At 50.4% G+C, this 19,390-nt stretch overlaps 2 protein-coding genes and 2 long non-coding RNA genes across 12 annotated transcripts; 1 reads left to right on the top strand and 3 right to left on the bottom strand.

The window, feature by feature from the left end:
* Positions 1 to 10: 10 nt before the first annotated feature.
* LOC148403678 (uncharacterized) lies at positions 11 to 6,026 on the top strand. The gene is made up of 2 exons (XR_015858175.1): positions 11 to 5,815; positions 5,877 to 6,026. It is a non-coding gene; the product is annotated as an uncharacterized LOC148403678 (long non-coding RNA).
* arhgef40 (Rho guanine nucleotide exchange factor 40) lies at positions 1,411 to 12,944 on the bottom strand. 6 transcript variants are annotated; one of them, XM_088374125.1, is made up of 29 exons: positions 12,801 to 12,850; positions 12,361 to 12,457; positions 11,822 to 11,967; positions 10,288 to 10,377; positions 10,108 to 10,215; positions 9,195 to 9,480; positions 8,086 to 9,124; positions 7,623 to 7,840; positions 7,410 to 7,547; positions 7,228 to 7,333; positions 7,064 to 7,157; positions 6,917 to 6,997; positions 6,671 to 6,787; positions 6,463 to 6,561; positions 6,261 to 6,406; positions 5,640 to 5,778; positions 5,444 to 5,563; positions 5,170 to 5,361; positions 4,639 to 5,103; positions 4,234 to 4,571; positions 3,913 to 4,162; positions 3,755 to 3,844; positions 3,407 to 3,619; positions 2,976 to 3,002; positions 2,799 to 2,873; positions 2,531 to 2,711; positions 2,298 to 2,387; positions 2,115 to 2,221; positions 1,411 to 1,938 (listed from the first exon to the last, which is right to left on the bottom strand). In XM_088374125.1, the coding sequence occupies exons 3-29, from the start codon at positions 11,822 to 11,824 to the stop codon at positions 1,912 to 1,914; spliced, it is 4,839 nt and encodes a 1,612-aa protein (XP_088230251.1). In that variant the 5' UTR covers positions 11,825 to 11,967; positions 12,361 to 12,457; positions 12,801 to 12,850; the 3' UTR covers positions 1,411 to 1,911. The 6 variants fall into 6 exon arrangements, with proteins under 6 accessions (XP_088230251.1, XP_088230223.1, XP_088230207.1 ...); XM_088374097.1 differs by having other exon boundaries at positions 2,799 to 3,002; positions 12,361 to 12,501; positions 12,801 to 12,910; XM_088374081.1 differs by having other exon boundaries at positions 2,799 to 3,002.
* Positions 10,810 to 11,650, bottom strand: LOC148403677 (uncharacterized). The gene is made up of 2 exons (XR_015858174.1): positions 11,571 to 11,650; positions 10,810 to 11,435 (listed from the first exon to the last, which is right to left on the bottom strand). It is a non-coding gene; the product is annotated as an uncharacterized LOC148403677 (long non-coding RNA).
* LOC148403675 (uncharacterized) lies at positions 12,929 to 19,286 on the bottom strand. Of its 4 annotated transcripts, none has more exons than XM_088374336.1 (21): positions 18,523 to 19,286; positions 18,355 to 18,416; positions 18,093 to 18,270; positions 17,614 to 17,785; positions 17,504 to 17,542; positions 17,378 to 17,434; positions 17,234 to 17,305; positions 16,431 to 16,490; positions 16,282 to 16,350; positions 16,028 to 16,090; positions 15,834 to 15,899; positions 15,660 to 15,692; positions 15,483 to 15,524; positions 15,343 to 15,420; positions 15,216 to 15,269; positions 15,114 to 15,134; positions 14,976 to 15,050; positions 14,864 to 14,903; positions 14,744 to 14,789; positions 14,160 to 14,574; positions 12,929 to 13,482 (listed from the first exon to the last, which is right to left on the bottom strand). In XM_088374336.1, exons 4-21 carry the CDS (start codon positions 17,782 to 17,784, stop codon positions 13,009 to 13,011), a joined length of 1,875 nt encoding a protein of 624 aa, XP_088230462.1. In that variant the 5' UTR covers position 17,785; positions 18,093 to 18,270; positions 18,355 to 18,416; positions 18,523 to 19,286; the 3' UTR covers positions 12,929 to 13,008. The 4 variants fall into 4 exon arrangements, with proteins under 4 accessions (XP_088230462.1, XP_088230478.1, XP_088230454.1 ...); XM_088374352.1 differs by having other exon boundaries at positions 18,355 to 18,413; XM_088374328.1 differs by lacking the exon at positions 18,093 to 18,270.
* Positions 19,287 to 19,390: the final 104 nt, after the last annotated feature.

Raw genomic sequence — 19,390 nt, 5'->3', positions numbered from 1 at the left:
TGTGTGTGTGTGTGCACGTGTGCGTGTGAGTGAGTGAGGGAAATCAATGGAAGGGAAGAGAGATTGATTTAGGGGTGAGGAGGAAGAGGAGGAGGAGTGATATGTGGCTAAGGCGGCTGTCCTTTTTGTCGCAGTGTCAGTGTATTGATACTGTAATACACTCCAACCAACCACACACGCGCGCGCGCGTGCACCCCCCCCCCCCCCAACAATGCTACCGTGACAACGGCTGTCACGGCGACGCCTACTGGCACAATGCTGCCACAATAGTGAGGGCATTGAAGCGGCGCTCACGGGCAAAGAGGGAGCGGGGATGAAAGGGAGTACGGACGGACGGACACGAGCGTGATGAAGACGAGAGATAAGATTACAAGTGGAAAACACGCGCACACACACGATGCTTTGTCAAAGCTCCTCCTTGCAATCAGCGTTTTGTTCTTCTTATTGTCTTACTTGAATGGGCAACTTGTTGGAATTTGTCACAACTTGTCCTCGTCTGCATGATTGTCATGACTATGCTCATTAAGTGTATTTTTTTATTTATTAGGATTGGTGCTATATACAATGCGTAATGTCCGTTTGCTTTAGTCAAAAGGTGTCAGTCAAAAGGTGTCAGTGCTTCTGTCTGCCTGGGATTCGTGTGTGTGTGTGTGCGCGCGATGTATAGTGTATCAGGGCCCTCCCCCACCCTTGCGTGTTGCTAATATGATGTAAAAAGCTAATGGCATGCAAATGTCTGTTGTCCCGGTAACCAGGCCTGAAAAATCCCTTTGATGTCTCCCCCCGACTCATTCTCTTCACGTTCTCTTTGTTTGCCACCATCAACACCCCCCCCCCCCCCCCCCGCACCATTGCCCCCTCCACCTAACCCACCCGCCGCTCTGTCTCTCTGCCTTCCTCATTTCAGTTGGAGTGAGAGGAGGGGGAAAAAAAAAAGTTCTAATTCCACTTTTTGTGTCGCCGTCTTTCTTCTTGTGAGCCCTCCACTGAGCTGACCCGTCTGCCGCTCATTTCCCATCATTCCCACCTCGTGTGCCCCCACCCGTGTGCTGCCCCTTCCTGTTGCCCCCCTTCCTCCCCTTACAGCTAGGCCTTTATCTCTTAAACCTCGCATGCGCGCACGCACACGCGCGCACAGAACCACAGCCTTTCGGAGAATTTGATCCCTGCAACTATTTGATATTGTACTGCGTCTATTAAACAGCAGAGAGAGGCGGGGGACAGGGTGGGCTCAGCATGAAACAACTGGCTGTTCTGTGGAGAGACCATCGCCCCCTCCAGAACCCTAAAGATGCAACAGTTAATCCATTAGTCAACCTTACACAAAAAAAGTCTCACATATTTCCCTTCAAATGATCACGTGAGCAGCTTTACCACGCACGCACGCACGCACGCACACACACACACGTGTTAACTTCCATCCAGTTTTAATGTCCAAGAAACGTGTCAAGGAATGTGGTACAAGAGGGAGGCATCCCAGACCCGAAAGAGGAAAAATATTCACACAACAACGCACAAATGATCATTTGATGCTTGTGTAAGATGAAGATGATGATGCCTCTAGTGGGTAGAGCACCGAAGCGTGATATCAAAATCGAAGCCACGACACCTGCTAAGTCTCACGCGCCACCGGAGGCTACGCGCCATTTCCTGTTTACCATCAGAAAGCTGGGTCATGTGACGCAGGCGGCCGTTCGGGCCGAGCGCTCGCTTTGTTGGCGCACAATGGGCGCTTTGTTGGCGCCATCCGCTCTGGAACCCTCCGGGATTTTGCCAGCTGCCGAGACTGGCGCATCCAAGATGGCGTTTGGGTCTCGCTTTCAGTGGCGTCTGGCTGCTGCAGATGTGACGTGGCCGTCGAGCTGGTCCATGTGGATCAAGAAGCGTCACTCACTTGGGCTGCCATGACAGCTACACGGCAGTGGAGGGTGACTGACCCTGGAGGGGGCGCACACGCACACGCACACGCACACGCACACGCACACACACACACACACACACACACAGTATTAATGTTCGGAGTGACATTTCCCAGCCACTGCCACAATTCTCCAATTTCTATTAGTTTCATTAATTATTCTTATTATTGTTCATTTATTCATTCTATAAGGCACCTGAGAGCAGCTCGCGGAGCTCCTCCTGGTGCCCCTCCCTGATGCCGGGGAACCCCCTCCCTCCTTGTGGCTGCCGACGGACGACGAGTCAGAGCAGCTGCTGTGCACTAAGCGGGTGGGAGAGTTTGTAGAGGTTGGACGGAGCGCAAAAGATACCAGAGGGCCTGGTTGCGCGGCCCTCACCTCTCTCCAACTTGGTGGTTTCACTCCCGCTGGCGTCCAGCAGCAGCTTGCTGGACACGCCAACGCATAGCGACTCCTTCAGACACAACTCTGCAAGTGGAAATTTGGACATTAGAGGAGAAACACGCCAAAAGTTGGGCACTCCAGTCACAAGACTTGAGTCGCCATCTTTACCATGTGGAACTTGCTCGGCTGAAACTTTGCAAAAACTCCAAGGAACTTGTCCGTCTCACCTGTGTTGTTGATGGCGTGCGTCCACAATAGGCGAGCCACGTCCCGAGTCCAGGCCTTGCGCTGCTCTTCGTCCCGAGCCTGGAGCGTGACGGAGTCCCTGAGGCGAGGAGCCTGTCGTATCCAAACTTCAAACTTGACGCCGTCTTCGCCCAGGCTCTGCGTCAGGCCCATGTCAGCCGTCTGGGAGCGGCGCCGACCATGACGTCGCGAGAGTTAGCGGGCAGGCGGTGGCATCCCAAAACATTTGTAGCGTGACTACTTTTGCACCTTCATGCTGTGTTTGTAGCTGTAGGTCATGCGTCCCGGTCCAATGCCGCCGCCGCCGCCACCTCCTCCGCTCTTCTGTTTGGTGAAGATGATGATGTGTTGGTAGAGGAAGACCCTCCTGACGCCCACGCGCTTCCGCCGGGTGCCGCCGCACACCGTCAGCTCGCCCTGACGCACCAGCTCGCCTCGTTCCTCCACAGGAATCTGACGCACATGATAACAGCTCATATACACTTTTTCTTCCCAAAAATGTTGAGGCCATCATTGAAGAGTTTGGACAATAGTCAGGCAAGATGGAATTTCCATGTGCAGTACCGCATTGTGCCACAACATGCCAGGCAGCACTGAGCACTCCTGGAAGACACGTAGTGTAATTAAGGGCAAGAAGAAGAGGAAGAGAACGTCTGATTCTTTGAAAATGATGCTTTGAAACATGCAATATTCAAGTCAGCCCAGTTTAGCTGCAGCTCAGCCGCAAGCCCAGAGAGGACGAAAATAGAGGGCTGGTATTTATTTAAAAAAAAAAAAAAAAAAAAAAAACCCACAATGGCTGATTAAACTTTTCATCTCCAAAGTCGAAGCAGAAAAAGTGGGACAGGGCCTCTCACCGGACACCCGATCATCAGGTCACTGGCCCTCAGGTCCTCGCCGTTCTGCTGGACTTGTCTCAGGAAGGAGAGGGTGGAGTCAGAGGTCGGGTTGATGGCACCCAGCTCCTCAAGGACTTCGCAGTACTGCTCCAACCTCTGCGGCGGCGCCTGCAGGCACTGAGGGAAGCACAGAGGCGACAAGGGGGAGGCGGCGGTTGCGGGGAGTTTGGACTGACCCAAGGGTGAAGGGGGAGGGGAAGAAGAGGACATAGAGTCAGCATCTTTGGGTGGATCGTGGACTTAAACAAGCATAGCAGCCATATTTTACAGATGATTGTTCAACGCTATTTAACGATGGTGACTCACTTTGAAGAAGTCTGCAGCTTGTGTGACCAGCGACAAATCCGGTTCCGCTTTGGTCCTGATGTAGTGAGAATAATGCAGGAAGTGCTCCCGCTGTGAGAAGAAATCAGCACGACACGTTGAGTGAGAAGAAAAGCTGCCGCTGTGGACTTTTCACTCACAAATTTACTGAAGCAGTCCTGCTGGAGCAAGCTTTGCACCAGCGCGTCCTCCATGGCGGGCAGTAGATTTTGCGAATGGAATTCGCTCAGGGCAGCCCAGCCGGGGAAGAGGGCGTCCGCCTTGCCTCGAATAGATTCCGGCGCCTCCGAAAGTTCCAGCAGGGGGAGGTAGGTCTCCTGCACCCCCTTGAGAAGGGCCACGTACTGTCGCTCGCTGCTCAGCATCCTGCACCACAGCAGGTAGAGTTTGCTGCAGAGGAACACAAAGACGGCAGATGAAGGATCAATGGATGGACCAAAAGGCAAAAAAGCAGCAGATACCTTTGAGCCGTGGATCCGGCCCGTTCCATGCCCATCTCCCTCTCGGTCCTGCCCAGCAGCACATGTTGCCGCGGAGAGCCCGTGTGGTCCACCACTTCCTTACTGCTGACCTCCACCCCCCTGATCAACACCCCTCCTCCCCCTTGGACGGCAGCGGCCATGCCAGTGGTGACCACTGGGTCCACTAGGGCTCGGCGTCCCAGCCAGGACTTGGGGGAGGTACGGCACTCGGGGGTTTTGGGATTGCCGGCACCTCTGCGGGGGGCCAGGAGGGCCTGGAGGTCGAAGCTGGGGTGTCTCTTTCTGGGGGGCTTGGGAGGGAGGGGCGCCTCTGTGGGCTGAGAGGAGACAGACGTGGGTAAGAATGCCGAGGCACGGCTGGAGAAGCAGGAAATGAAAATGGACCATGCTCACGCTCTTCTTCAAAAGGTTCTGCAGAAACTTCCCTCCACCCCCTGCGCTCTCTTTTTTGCACCCCTTCTCATCTCCTATCTTCAGCGTGGAGCAGGTCTGTGGTCTGAACAGTGAAGCCAGTGAGCCCCAAGACTGGAGCCCCCCCTCGCCTCCTCTGGCCCCCGGTTCCCATTCGCCCTCTCCGTCCGCATCCCACAGGTTACCGGTGAGCGGCGTCTTGCCCTTCCCCTGGCTCTGGTTTTGGGCTCGCTCGGACTGGAGGAAGCGTGGCTTGACCTGTGCGACCGTCTGCTGGTAACGCTCCACCGTACGATTCCAGAGATCAAGCAGCTCTCCGCCACCCAAGTCCACGGCCAAGGAGCGGGCATCCTGGAAACGGGACGGCGGAATGGGGGGGAGGGAGGCGAGGGAGCAGACCGGCGAGGCGGAACACACCTCATCGCACCACTGTGAAGCCTGGAAGAACAGGGGACATGTTCAAGTCTGGAGGTGGATGCGGGCACGGCGCTCCATCACACTCACTTCGGTCAGGGTGGAGAGTAGCCGCTGCGTGTTATCCAAGGAGGTCCAGCGGTCGGACAGACAGTGGGACATATCTCGCAGACGCTCCCTGAACGTAGGTACTTGGAGCTGGATGTCACTGAGGCCCGGCCAGTCCAACTCGCTCCAATTCTCCAAGTCGGTGAGCACAGACAGAGTCCGGCTGTGCAGCTCCTGAAACAAAACAAGATCTTCCCCGTTCTTCACATGACCATGGGAACTTTTCTCAAGAGTGTTAATGGAGCCATTTTCTCACGTTTGCCGTTTCTCGCAACTTTTTGAACTTCTGCTGCTGGAGCGACAATCTGCTCAGCGAGAGAGGCGGGTCTTTGTAGGTTTGCACCTGCGACTGCACTCCTCGCATATCCTCGTCACACTGCAAAGTTCAAATTGCTTTTTGGTGCTGGTCGCAGCAAACCGCTCTTCCCGATGTTCTCCATTTGCAGGCTCACCTTTTCCAGCTGGTCCACCAGGCCGGCCAGTCGGTCCAGCGCGTCCAGGTCGCGAGCCCTGCGGTTGGATACTCGCACCAGCCGATGAAGGGCATCGTCCACGCTGTCATAAAGTATGGAGGCGCTGGCGAGCGCGGCCCTTTAGGGGTACAGCCGTCACGGTTCGATCAGCGGGGGTAAGCAAGAGCTTGGCTGTTTTTCACAATTTGGAATAAAAGCGACCGACTTTATTCTCAGCCTGCAAGGTTTCTGCTGAGTGGAATATGGAACGCACACAGGGCGACATCCAATCCCCACCCTCCAAAGTCAAAATGTTTTCTACCCACATCATGTTGAAATCTTTGTGAATTTGCGCCATCTTGTGGACTCAATAAAAAGGGCATTTGACATTTTGGTTATTCGACTCTGTTTCGATAAGGGTGGCTATTTTGTTGTGTCCGCGACCCTCTTGAGGAGAAGTGGTTCCGAAAATGGATGGATCATGTTTTGTAGTCGTTATGTTTAATTATTTGTTGAACCCACGTCAAATATCAAGCTCACAGATCCAACAGCTTTTGGTCAAACCAAGACGTTAAATCAGCAACACACTGAACAGACACACACATTGAAAACACAGATTACCTGCAATCCGGGGACGTCCGCGCCAACCCGCTATTGGTCAATCCCGCCAGCCAGGCCCCGCCCCCTCGCTGAAGCTCAGTCAAGCGGTTGTCGGCCAGTACGCTGGCCATGAGGCGTCGGTGCTTCTCCGAGCTCGCCGAAACCTCCTGAGGAAGTCGCGATCAGATTTGCTGATCCATGCCCGGGACACGCTGGCACTCACCTTGATGTTGTCAACCGTTGGCTCGGCATCCATCGACTGCAGCGCTTCTTCCAGCAGGAGGAGGGCGCTCTCACAGCGCTCAGTCAGACTCTCTAAGCTCTAAAGAAGAATCCCAGGTTAGTACGTGTCAGTCATCATCAAAACACTACGATCTTTGGGGAGTTGAAATGGAAATGAACCCGACGCAGAATGTGTTTCAGTTACCTACCAGTCTGAAGGAGAGCCAGTCTGAGTGGCAGTGGCTGAAGTCACCGCCCATTTCTGTGGGCAGCTGTTGCCTGTCTACAAACTGCTCAAGGACTGCTGTTCCTCGCACCATGTGGACCTGGGATTGACGGGACGAGAAGGAAGGGGAGGGATTGCATGAATCAGAGGCTCCAAGTCCTCAAAACATGACTAGCTAAAACCAGACACGCACTCTTTCTCACCAAAAATCACTTCACGTGCGGCTCACCTCTGTTGCCTCCAGGTCACAAGACGGCTGCTGCTTGTCCAGCAAGAAAAGCACCGCTCCGAGACCACCAGGAACCAGCCGCTAGAACGCAACATGTAAAGTTTGCTTTTTGCTTTTTCGGCAAAGCGTCTCAGCGTGACTTCTCACCTGGAATAACTTGAGTGCCGAGAGGCAGAGCAAGGACGGCGGCGAGCGTCTGCTGTCTATCAACACCGTCAGACCTTTTTCTTTGGCTGCACACCTGAACGTGGCAGACGGCGGCGGAGAAGGGCCGTCAAGGACCGCTGCCATCCACTCGCACCAGAGCTTACCGTGTGATCCTGTGGTAGCAGGCCAAGATGCGCGCCATCTCCTCGTTGCTGCCAGAATCGCCAATGTCTGCTATGACAAGGGCGCGTCCCAATCTGTCCACCGTACCTGTGATCACTTTTCATCACTCAACCGACCAATCGAGAAACCAGTCATGATTATTTTTTGGGTTTTGTTTAAATACCTATCAGCCGTAGCTGTCCAGACCGGAGGAGCTCTGCGTCTAATTCCCGTAGCAAGCGAGTCTCTTTACACGATTCACCCGACTCTGCCTCCTCAAATGCGGCTGATATGCCGTTGCAGATTGACAGAGATTCCGCCTCTGCCCACGTAAACGAAGGAACATTCACTCATTGGCTGGTATCTTGCGGGAAAGAGGCGTCCCGGTTCATCTCACCTGCGCTGCCGGTTGCAACGCTCTCCGACAGGCACTCGCCATCGGACAACGGTTCCCAAACGCGCTCCTCCTCTGCGATTTGCCGCTGCTGCGTTGAGCCAGAGCAGAAAGCGGAGTCCAGATGAGGAGTAGCTTTCCCCTGCGGTTTGGAGCCAGTACGGAAAGCGCGAGCGCCGGCTCGACCCCTCCCTTTGGCTCCCCTTCCCTTCCTCTTCCTCCTTAAAGTGAAGGACGGTGAAGGTGAACATGATGCCAACTTGCGCAATATCATGACCTCCACAGTGTGAATGTTCACTTTAGACGGTATTCGTGGGACGGAAGTTTTTTTTTTCTCTTGGTGAGCGCCAGGTCTGATATTTTGGTGGCCTCCGTAATTCGCATCAAATATTTGAAGCGGCTCTTTTTATGAGGTTGCACGAAGCAGTCAAAAGTGAATATTTGGAGCTGATCATGCCGGCCTTACCTTGGAGCTCTGAAGCCAGAAGCTTTGACTTCCTTGCCTCTCGTGCACTCTTGAGTCTTCTTTGTCGCATCGTTGGGAGTCACATGATTGATATCCACTGCACCACTGCTAGCCTCCATGCTATCGCTAGCCACAGCGGCAAAAGTTGTGTCCGGTACGTTCCCTGTTGGCGTCGCGGCATCACTGTCTCCACTGGCTGGTTTGTCCGTGTCCTCGAAAACCGAATCTGAGTGGGACCCCGGGTCGGAGCAACCCTCCACCACATGACCCCCTGTGTCGGGGAACTCTCTGGGGAATAGAGTGCTCTCAGAGTCTTCTCTCCTTGCCTGCGTCACCTTGTTGATCTCACCCCCAACGCCAGGGCACCTCATTCCTCGTCCATCTGCAGCTCCTTTGCTGAGATGGCCACCTTTATCGTCAAGGTCGCCGTGGGCTGGACACGGGAAAGATTGTGTTCCCGTGCTTGTTTGTGTGACTCCTACAAGTGCATTCTCTTTGGGGGCAGTCAAATTTGAGGTAGCTCCACAGATGCTTCCAAAGCTACCGGAGCTGTCCATCTGGCCGGATCCCAGCAGCTTTCCTCTCCGTAGTTTGATGGCATTAGTCCTCTTACAAAGCGGCAAAGTCTTTGTTTTGCATATCCCGTGCATCTCCAAGTACCTGTGCTTCATGTCAACACCTCCATCCGGTCCCCCTCTTGGCTCCAACAGCTCCACGTAGTCTCCATCCAGCTCGGGATGTCTCGCAGTCCGCCCAAGCCCATCTTCGCTGCGCCGCCGCCGGGGAAGAGCAGGGTCCGAGGCCAAGCCGTCCGGCAGCGAGGCATTGTCTTCCTCCCCCTCCTCCTCCTCAGCCCAGCCCCAGGAGTCTCTGCACCAGCCCTCGGACAGAGCCTTGGACACGTAGCCTTCAGGCTTGGGATGCTGGCTGGCCTCCTCAGACGGGTCGTGGATGAATTCGGGGTAGACCACCTCCTTCCACGGGAGGCGCAGCACGCCGTCACAAGTGCTCACCAAGCAGGTGTCGAGACCACCACCTGCTACGTTGACGGGAGAATAAAAGTTACTTGGGACTGCTGGATGGATTCAAAGCCTGAATGGAAGCGTTACCTTCCCTCCTGTGGCCCCGTTCTTTGTTGATACTGTGCAACCACTCGCTGGTGAACACAAGGGGATGCTGAGACTCAGGCACGAGGATTTCCTGAACAGTGCGTCCCCCGGGGGCCAGACACTTGAGGGCCAACCGGGGACAGCGAGTAGAGAAGGGTACCACCTGCAGGTAAAAGTCATTGCCGCGCAGCAGTCTCCAGTCCAGGGTGGAGAGCTGGACCACCACTTTGTTGCCCAGACAGAGCGGCCAGCCGGAGTGGAGGAACAGGCAGCCCAGGTACTGAGACTAAGGAGAGGACATAAAGTCTCAAAATGCACGCATCTGACGGGAATAGCAACTTTCAATCAAGTTTGGAGAACATTGAGCAGGAACTTTGGATTAACCAGATGTCAGCTCAGCTCTCTGGAACTTGCTTCTCTCATAGCCCGCTGGACCCTCATTCAATTCACATCCACATTCCGCCTGTGTTTATTTTCACTCCCTTAAGGCCTTTCTTCCACGGCGACTCCCTCTCGCGGCCCCGGTTTGGACTCCGGCCCGTCATGACTTTGGCACTCTGAAAGTCGGTTGCGGTTGTGCCGCTCCACTGTGTCCGACCCCTACCGCCCTCAAAGCGACCACTACATGTAACGTTCAGGAGCTTCCATTCTTTTTTGATGCAGGTAAAGGAAGCCAACAGTAATATCTCTAAAGATCTCCCTGACTTTCCAGTTAAAGGTCGAGGTCTCTCCGTTTCTCTTTTTTGCTTCTTTCACATCTGGAAGGAATTATTGACATGACTCACCATCTCACTGCAGCTCAGCGACAAGGAAAAACAAGCCACTTGCGAGTGCACGTGTTTGCGGTGCACACACGTGCGCGCTCGCAAACTCAACTCACTGAGCTCATCTGACAAAAAGACAAAAAACTCACACAGGCGTGCTGCTGGAGCTTGTGAAGGAGGTGCTTGGCGGGGACAAAGTAGTCCAGGAGGTAGCGAAGGCTGTCTTGCTGGTAGGTGGACTCCAACACGGTGAAGACCTTCGTGGAGGATATTGGCGACCGCTCAAGTTTGTTGGACGGCAGTAGCCGAGGCACGCGTGTGATGCATACCTGCGAGAGGAGGGGTGGGGCGGTGCTTTCGAAGGGTGGGTACAGGGATGAGAGCGCCCCCTGCACGCAGTCCTCCATGGCCTCAGAAGCCTGATTAGGACAAAAGAACGAGAATCAACTTTCGTTTCAGCTTTAAGTAGACGCACACAGGCGCCACAGTCACTCCTGTTTCCTGTTGAACATTCTGGGGAGTGTCAAACATTTCCTTGCGGGGGCTGGCACTCAGTGTGGAACCCTGACTCTCCCTCTCACACACAAGGGGTGTTTATTTCCGACGTGGCCTGTTGACATGGCAACATATGCAACTTCTGCTCTCACTTTCTCAACTTTGTTTGTCCAACATGCACCCCTCCGCCTCTCATAATTGTGTTTTCAGTCCCTCAGTTTTCCTTGTCTTACCTCCAACCGACCACGTGTGTCATCTGACAGCAATTACCTGGGTTTCGTCTCCTGCGGTCGCCGTCATAAAATAAAAAAAGGACAGAAAAAAGCTTGCACCTGCATGGACCAGTGAGGAGCATATTATTGATAGATTGCAATGCTTCATTTCAACATGCCGAGTGTCAAATTCCACTTAGGCGGGGTCCGAGTGGAAAAGTGTAGAGTGGGTGTGAAGGGTCCCAAAGTTGCTCTAGGAAAGAACGATTTGACTTTCCAAATTCTGAGGTTGGTGGTAAATGAGAAAACAAGTGCGTTTTTTTTCACTCAAGTTGGACACTTAAGTTCCACTTCAAGTTTTTGCAAAGAAACAGTGGGATTCATCGAGGCCTGGCCAAAAGACAGAAAAAGATAGACGACTCCAGACAGAATGTGTTTTGTAAGAAACAGAGGAGGGGCGAGGGGGTGGGGGTCAGAACGGTGGGAAAGCTGAGCGTCCATGATGGGAAGCAGATGTGAGGAGCGTCCACAGACTTGCGGATTTTGGCCAGAGAACTGCCAAAGAATCCCCGACGCAAAAGGGAAAAGCAGACAAATTCTGTGGACGACTTCCAGCTGCCCGCGTGCATCATGGGAAATGAGGTGCCTGTCTCATGTCCGCCGGGGACAAGCGACTCGATTGTCTGCAACCAGCACACGTCAGAGTTGCGGAATGGACTCGGGTTGATGTGGTCCACATGCATTTGTTGATCAGTTGGGACTCACATAAGCTGTCAACAAAGGCAGGAAGTGGCGTTAGCAGGGGATGTCTGTGATTGGCCCCTTGACTTCCATTCGCGCCTCAGAAAACAAGACACAGAAGAGGAGCATGTGTGTTTTCCCCAAACCTGGCTTCAGCTTTTTACCTTTCACTCTCTCTCTGTCAATTTCTTTCTCTAGTGTGGAAAATGCTGCATCGGGTCTCAAGGCTCCAAGTCCCCCCCCCCCCCCCCCCCCCCAACGCTCTTTCCCAAACACACTTCTTGTTTCAGCCTTCCACCGAGAGACAATCCAACTACATGCAGAGTCCTAAAAGTCATTTCTGGTGAGAGTCCATCTAAAAGTTCAATTGGGCTGAGCAAAACAAAAGAGCAAAAAGGCTTTCAGCGGATCTTACCATGGCTGAGACTGCAATCAAAGTCAGTCCACGGCTCCTTTCCTAGACTGGCTTCCTCTCGGCATCTCCGCTGCGCTCTTCAACTCTTAACAGGCCGTGTTCTCCTCATCTCCTCGTCCTGCGTAATCGCCGCTGCAATTGCCAGCCTGGAAATGTACAAGCTGAATAGTCCTCACTCCCACAAACGTCCCACCACCACTCCTCCATCTCCTCCCCCTCCCCCCAGTAAGCCAACAAGAGCGCCACAGTCTCGCCGTACGTACACTCAAACTTTCCATTCTTAGCCCTAGAGGGAGCTATACTAATGGATAATGAAAAGGAACTTTCAATCAGATTAGTAATGGCAGGAGAGGGGAGGGTGTGCAAGGTGGACAATTCATTGGAGTGTGAGTTGGAGCAGCAAGCAATAGATTAAAATTCGTGAACCGCTAAAAAAAAAAAAAAAAAAAAACCCAGCATGACAATTAAAAACAACAACAACAACATTTTGGGATATTTTGATGTCTGACATTGCTCCTGCTCTTCCAACGTACACTTACAGTACACTGGGTAGTTCTCCAAAAGTATGGTCCACTCGAATGGTCAGACGATGACTTCAAAAATACCTTCAACCAGAATCCAACCTCTCATTGGAAGCTATAGGAAGTGTTTGGAGGCTGTTATTTCTGAAAAAGGAGGATCTACAAAATATTGATGTCATTTTTCCTGTTGGGGTGCCCAAATTTATGCACCTGTCTACTTTTGTTTAAGTAATGATTGCACACTTTCTGTAAATCCTATAAACTTCATTTCACTTCTCAAATATCACTGTGTTTTTCTGCTATAGGATTTCTTTAACTGAAATTGCTGATCCGAACAACAATGATTTATAAAGGAAAATCTTGAAAATGTTTAGGGGTGCTTTTGCATACCGCTGTATCCGAAAAATATGTGCTAAGACTGAGAACAATTTAGTCAAGAATTGCAAATTAGAATTAACCTCATTTTCTTGTTGCCTCCTCAGTAGCCCAGATTTTTCAGGGGTATGGCCAAAACAGGGCCCGGTGACTGAAGCAGCTTCTCCCATAGCTGGCAAGCAGACTGGCTGTAACCAAGACAACAAGGACGTGTCAGAAAAATCAGCGTTTTATTGAAAGAAAATTAAAAAGACAAGCAATGTAAAGCTTGGCAGCTGTAGCCAGGTTTGGTCACTCCTCCAGCTCAATAAGTTTCTTTAGCTCCGACTTGAAGTCGTCATCCTCTTCCTCTTCCTCCACCTGGATGCCATCCATTGTCTTCTGCAACTCTTCCTTGATGCGGTTCAGCTCCAGGAGCCCATCCTGGAGGTCCTTGCAAACCTCTCGGATTTTGGCGGCAAACTCCGTCTTGGCGCCCTTCCGCAGCTCCATTGAGTCCTTTGCCAAGAAGAAGATGTCGAGCGCAAGGAAGAGTCCTGACATGACCCCGGTGGTGACACTTATGACTTGAGCGGCTTTGGCAGCACCGCCCGCCACGCTGAGAATCTGCACGGTGTTGATCAGGCTCTCAGTGTTGATGACCAAAGCCTTGCCGGCCCGGCCGCCCTCCTTCATGACGTGCTTGACGTTCTGGTTCAGATGCTTCTGGGAGATGCTCTGGGCGTACTGCTCAAAGTTCCACTCCTCCAGAGTTTCCATCCCTTCCTGGAGAGGGAGAAAAGCACATGATAGCTGACACTTAATACAAAAAGAAATATGAAGTTGTTTAACACAAATTAACTATTTGGAATCCCTTTGATGAATTAAAACGTTTTTAAACACTACAACAAGTAAACACCAAACATTTAAAATTCTTTACATAGTACAGTAAAAGTTGAAGTATTGGAAGACTACAGATGTTTACTGAAGCCTTCGGGCAGCATAACCCCTCAATTAATTCCTGACATTTCCCCAACCAAATACTGGGCAAACTTGTACAAGATATATTTGTTCTGTTTAGTGATTATAAAATGTAACAAGTAAAACAGCAAAGCTGTGGATGCGTTAGAAACCACATTTTGCGCATTTTAATAATGCATTGGACTTTTTTTTTTCCACCCGAGTTAGTTCTACGGTGTAAACTGTCTTTGAATGCATCCCTTGTCTCATGCGAACGTGTGTAAATTTCCTGGCAATCATCGCAGCCCCCAGAAGACATGTGCACCACCGTAGTTCAGGTGTTCAATCGTAACTGTTTCCTCTGTTATTCACTTCATTACTTCGCCTTTGGCGCGCCCTTGTGGACATTTAGAAGAACACATACTATACAAAACAAAAACAAAAAACATCAGCAAAGCGTGTGTATCGTACTAGAAGATGATAAAGAAAGAACCTTGGCTAACCTCCAAGAACTGCAGACACTCCTTGATGTCATTCATCTCCTCCTGGTAGTCCTGGATCATCTTCTCCACCTTCTTGCGGTCCGTCTTGGAATGCACTGTGTCGGTGATGTTGGCAGAGGCGGAGGTGATGCCGCCCGCCGTGGCTACGCCGATGCCCACGGCCGTGACGATGAGTGACGTTCCGGCCGTGAAGGGGGCCAAGATGAGTCCGGTGATGGTGGTGACAGAGCCGGCCACGCCGGCCACGCCGCCGCCCACGCTGGCCGAAACCGTCTTCTTGTGGAAGTTGTCGGCGGCGTCGGCTAGCGCCAGCAGCGCCAAGACGCGCTGCTGCAGCGAGGCACCACGCCGGTTGAACAAGCGCACAAACAGGCGCGCTGCCATGTACACACGGTCCGCCGCTTCTTCCACCACCCTGAGGCCCAAATAGGCGTTGTCAGTGCTCGCAGCGCTACTAGAATCGATGAATCAACACGTTCAAAATTGAGCCCAAGAGCTCTTGCAATAAATTGACTGAGACAAAAGTTTGAATCTTGCTCGGACAGAAGCAGAATGTTTTAGAACGCAATATAAAGTCAACTTACTCTTCAGACTGGTGGTCTTGGGTGGTCTCGTTCCACTCGGCCCAGCCTGAGCCAAATGACGGCAATGAACGGGTTGCGCCCGCGAGCTCATCTGCTTTCCCGTCAAACGCGCTTACGTACCGTCAACTGTTCTCCACCATGCCAAGAGTCCGCCTTCATCCTTGGGGTGTGTGTGTGTTCATTTCTGTTCTGATTTCTCACTCGTACAGCATTCAAAGAAAATCTGAAATACCTCCAGCGGGTCGTCAGCGCCGGCTTCGTTCAACGAGGGCAAGTTGGCCATCTCCAGCGTTTGCACCTCCACCTCCTAAGTTCAGACGCAGTGCCATGACATGACGGGAACTTCCACTTGAAATTGATAAATCGCTACCTGAGTGCGAGCATCAGAATCCTGCGACGGCCCACGCAAAGCAAATCAGAAGCCATACTTGGAAACAATATCATAAAAACGAGCCGCGCGGTCCACTCATACCTTGGCTCCGGAGCCAAAGAATGAAGCAGGCAGAATTCTTTTGATTCTGAAGGTCTACCAGACGAAGGGAGCAAACAAAGGGTTACAAGCAGTGCCAGGGTGATGTTTTGGCAGACACCGATCAAACCTTCTTTCTTTTCTTTGGCTGCTCGGTCGCACGGCGGTTCGGCTCAGCGTTGCTTGGATGCTCCGCGTGACCAACAGACTGCAGCAAAAAACAAATGTTTGCCCACGTTGACGCGACAAAGCGCGGCGGCGGCATCTTACAGCGGCGCCCGACCTCTCGGAGTCGGGTAACGATGCCACGTCCTGGGGGAACAGAAAATAAAAAAAATTCACAAGGCTATTCATGATGACGGGTCACAAAATTTTTAAACACGCCACACACCTCAACTACAAATCTTTTCAACATGCTGACGGCCGAATAAATTTTTGGTCATTTACCTGCTGCACAGAGTCCGTCTCCTCGTGTGCTGTCTGTGTTGCTCATACAAAAGAAACACACAAACATCACACACACACGTTCGCCCCGTTAGTCAAACACCCTTGCGATTGAATATAAAATCGTTTTTCAGAAAGACGGTCAAATAAATAAATAAAACAATAAATAAATCCCACCTCTGTCATCTTATCAGGCAGATTGCTGAGATCCGCTGGAATTTCTTGGCTGGAGGCTGCGTCGGGCTGGAGGGGGGGGATAAATAAAAATATATTAAAAAAAAAATAAATAAAAAAAATAAATCAAGAATCTGTCATTCAAACAGTAGCAGAGCAAAAGCAAATGTGAGGCTCCTCCAATAATATTCATTTACCTTTGACTGCCATGATTTGAACGGGTTGACCTTCTGCATGACACTCGCAAGCATTCCAGGATTCTAAAGAATCACAAAAAACACAAACGTAACAAAAATTGAAAGGCCACCAACCATAGTTCATTTAAATAATCAATCTTTGTGGTTCGGTTAGGAAAAAAAAAAGAACATTTGGAAGATTTAGAGCATTTGAATTGTGGTTCTTAACTTGCCCCCCCCCCTTCACTTTTGGTGCAACCCACTGTTTTGTCTACCTGTTTTCCATCCAGTCCATCCATCTGTGGGGTTTCTGTAGACTCCTCCTGAGAATCCTTGTCAGCCGCCTAAAGTGGAGACCACGTTGAGTACCTTTCGGCACCACTTGAGCTCATTTTGACATATTTGTGCTTGGGGGAGGTCACACCTGTGTTGAAGACTTGAACGGATTGACTTTCTGAATCATCCCTTTAAGCATTCCCGAATTCTGAGGGATGAGAGGTCGCTTTTTCAAGATTACCATTTCTCATCCGAACACAAGAAGGCAGTGTTGTTTCATTTTCTTGTGCTTCCGCTTCTAATATTACTGAGACTCATCAACATGCTCCTCTTCATTTTCTTGGTCAATGGCGTGACGTCATTGTCACCTAAAGCAAATTGTTCATTGATTTACCTTTTTCCACGTTTGAGAAAAATTCAAATTGTGGTTGGCTAATTGGAGATGGAAATAGGTTGCTCCAGTTAGCAACGGGTCAACATTTCCATCAAATCACTGTCTTTAAAAATGCTGAGTGTGGCTGTATTAGCCAACTCGTGGACTGAGATCCTCGCTAAAATGTAGTGATTGGGGAGTATGAACAAATCATCCTTTCCACTCCCGACTCACGAGAATAAACACACAAAATTTCCCAGAGAGAAATCTGTCATTATTATTATTAAAATCTGCTTAAATATTAAAATCTGCTTAAAATGTTCCTTCAAATTATGTTTGTAAAATATATTATTTTTTAACATAATTCAAGCTGAAACTTGGCAGGTTCTAAAAAGTCGAGTCATCGAATGACATCAAAACGAGACTTTGAAAATGATTGGTGAGGAAGAGCTCATGTACTTAACTCATCAAAGGGGAATCTAATTTGTTCTGGACGATTTTGAAGCAAATTGAGGTACTCATTCGATGTTTGTTTAAAAAAAACAACAACAACAACAACAACTTGTCATTCGACTGACCTGTGTTGAGTCACTTCCCATTTCGGTTGAGTCAGCAGTGACTGTGGAAGGAGTCTGTGAGAGAGGAGGCGCCTGGGAGGGAAGGGGGGGGGGGACATTTTGAGCCAGAACTGCCAGCACCTCAAAAGCAATTATTTTTCTTACCTGTGATGAAGCCTTGAAGGGGTTGACTTTCTGCATCACGTCCATCACCCGAGTCCTCTGCAAACACACGTGCCATTCATGTGTGGTGTTTGTTTGGATTATTCCGCTTCATGTGCGCGCACACACCTTGGACTTTGGGAGACTTGCAGGTTTCTGGTTGCTTCCCTAGAAGTAAGTCGATCCAGTCAAAAGATGGCACAGTGCCAACATGTCAATGTTTGCATGTCAACACTTACCTGTTGAGCCCCGCCTGTCATCAGCATGGCCTGCTCTTGCGAGTCAAGGTTTGCACCGGAACCTCCCGGGACGGGACCCAAATCACTTTCGTCCGTCCCGGCCTGTTTGCTGGGCCGCGGCGGAAGCGTCGGGGTCGCCGCTGAGCCTTTTTCTTTCCGAAACATGTTCATGCTGAAACACGATCGTCATAGACAAGACTGACAATAGATTCAATGAATAGACACACTAAGTTTTAATTACTGGTTTCTTTTCAGGGCCAGCCCAGAACAAGTTTCTTAAGTGCTTGAGCAAATGAAAACCACACAATATCTCAAGGACATTTCTGTCCAATATTTGAGAGGCCTTATTAAGTGACTGTCCCTTAAAATGAACGCAGGAATGTCACTGAAATGTTAGTGCCTTCACACAATGTCAGATTTGAAACTCTTAAGTCTCAATCGTTCAACACGTTTAGAAGAAACAAACATGAGCAACTTACCAGATGCTAGTACTTGTAAGGCTACAATTTAGTCCGACTGATAGAAAATAACGAATCAATTTGTTCTTTATTCATCTTTAGCCCAAAACGTTTGCTGGGCTGGATCGTGGACGGTGAAGTGCGTTTGTGGGGGGCTGTTTAAAAATAGCCAGACGTGTGTGGAAGGTGAGCCAAAGTGCTAAAACGGAAGTGAAGGCAAAAGCCAAGGATAAGAAAGATGAGCAACAGTCTTAGTCAAGCTAAATAAAAGATAAGCGCTTACCTTCCGCCGAGAGCTAAATGTTAGGTGAGAGTTGCCCGGAACGCGCTGAGACGCTTCCTCTTCTTGTGCGCGGAGGAGAAGCAAGAGAGACGAAAAACTAGTTAGTCAGGTCACAAAGTGTCGCGTTTCACGCAAAGTGGGAACAAATAACAAGGAAGGGACACTCACCTGCCGGCAAAATATGGAGAAAAGTGCCACTTGTGCTCAAAAGAGCGAGGTACGTGCGCACCTGCGACACCTGCCCCGAATGCGATGGGACGAGTCCAATCCCGACCTTTCCGTCCGGCTGCAGTCAAGTCAAACAAGATGGCGTGAATCCAGCAAAATCATCTGAAAGCAATGCACTGGGAAAACTGTGACGTGTTTTGTCTCGCCTAAAAGCTCACCCCACCAAAAGTAAAGTTAGATAAACTTGAGATACGAGTTTAATTCGCTCCCAGACCACGCCCTTCACTCAAAAAACAAACAAACACTGATTACACAGAACACTGAAATGAATACGATTGACAATCCGGACGCTAAAAAAGTTTTTGAATGAGAAAATAGCGCTACATGACAATATATTTAAAAAAAAAAAAAACACGCACACATTCAGTAACGTCACCATTACCTAGACTTGAATAGAATGAAAATGCCTTCTAACGATGCTTGTGAATATTCTCATTCATTCAGATCTTCATCTTCAGAGATGTTTGGCCTCTGAGCCAAGAAGGCTTCATCAGTTGGAACAATTAAGTATACATAGTATAGGCATACAGCGCTCGTATCTCAAGTTTGCAAGTTACAGCAAAGGAAAGTAAACAGTCGGTGTCACAGAGCTACAAAACACAAGTGGGGTCAATCCTGAACATCGCAATGTAGTTGGTGTGATGTGAATGTCCACTGGCAAGTGACCTTCTGGCCATCGCAAAAAAAAAAAAAAGGACAGAAATATGGTGGTGAGAGGGCCCCTAAAAATCAAATAGAACCCCTTCAAAGTTTTGAGTTGCACTTGTTCATTTGAAAGTCTGCTACCTAGTGGTAAAGCATTTAATTG

This window comes from Syngnathus floridae, chromosome 1 (genome assembly GCF_059516105.1).
Source record: "Syngnathus floridae isolate MCC-2025c chromosome 1, RoL_Sflo_1.0, whole genome shotgun sequence".
Taxonomy (NCBI): Eukaryota; Metazoa; Chordata; class Actinopteri; order Syngnathiformes; family Syngnathidae; genus Syngnathus; species Syngnathus floridae.
Note: the sequence above shows the minus strand (reverse complement) of the source record. Positions and strands in the feature narration are given on the sequence as shown.

Coding starts and splice junctions, on each gene's coding strand:
- LOC148403675 (XM_088374336.1), bottom strand. CDS start 17,784: ATGAACATGTTTCGGAAAGAAAAAGGCTCAGCGGCGACCCCGACGCTT. Junction 16,091..16,281: donor ATGGACTGGATGGAAAACAG/GTAGACAAAACA, acceptor GTGATTCTTTAG/AATCCTGGAATGCTTGCGAG. Junction 15,525..15,659: donor AGACGGACTCTGTGCAGCAG/GTAAATGACCAA, acceptor CTGTTCCCCCAG/GACGTGGCATCGTTACCCGA.
- arhgef40 (XM_088374091.1), bottom strand. Junction 6,562..6,670: donor ACTGGCTCTCCTTCAGACTG/GTAGGTAACTGA, acceptor ATTCTTCTTTAG/AGCTTAGAGAGTCTGACTGA. Junction 3,620..3,754: donor AAGCTGCAGACTTCTTCAAA/GTGAGTCACCAT, acceptor CCCTTGGGTCAG/TCCAAACTCCCCGCAACCGC.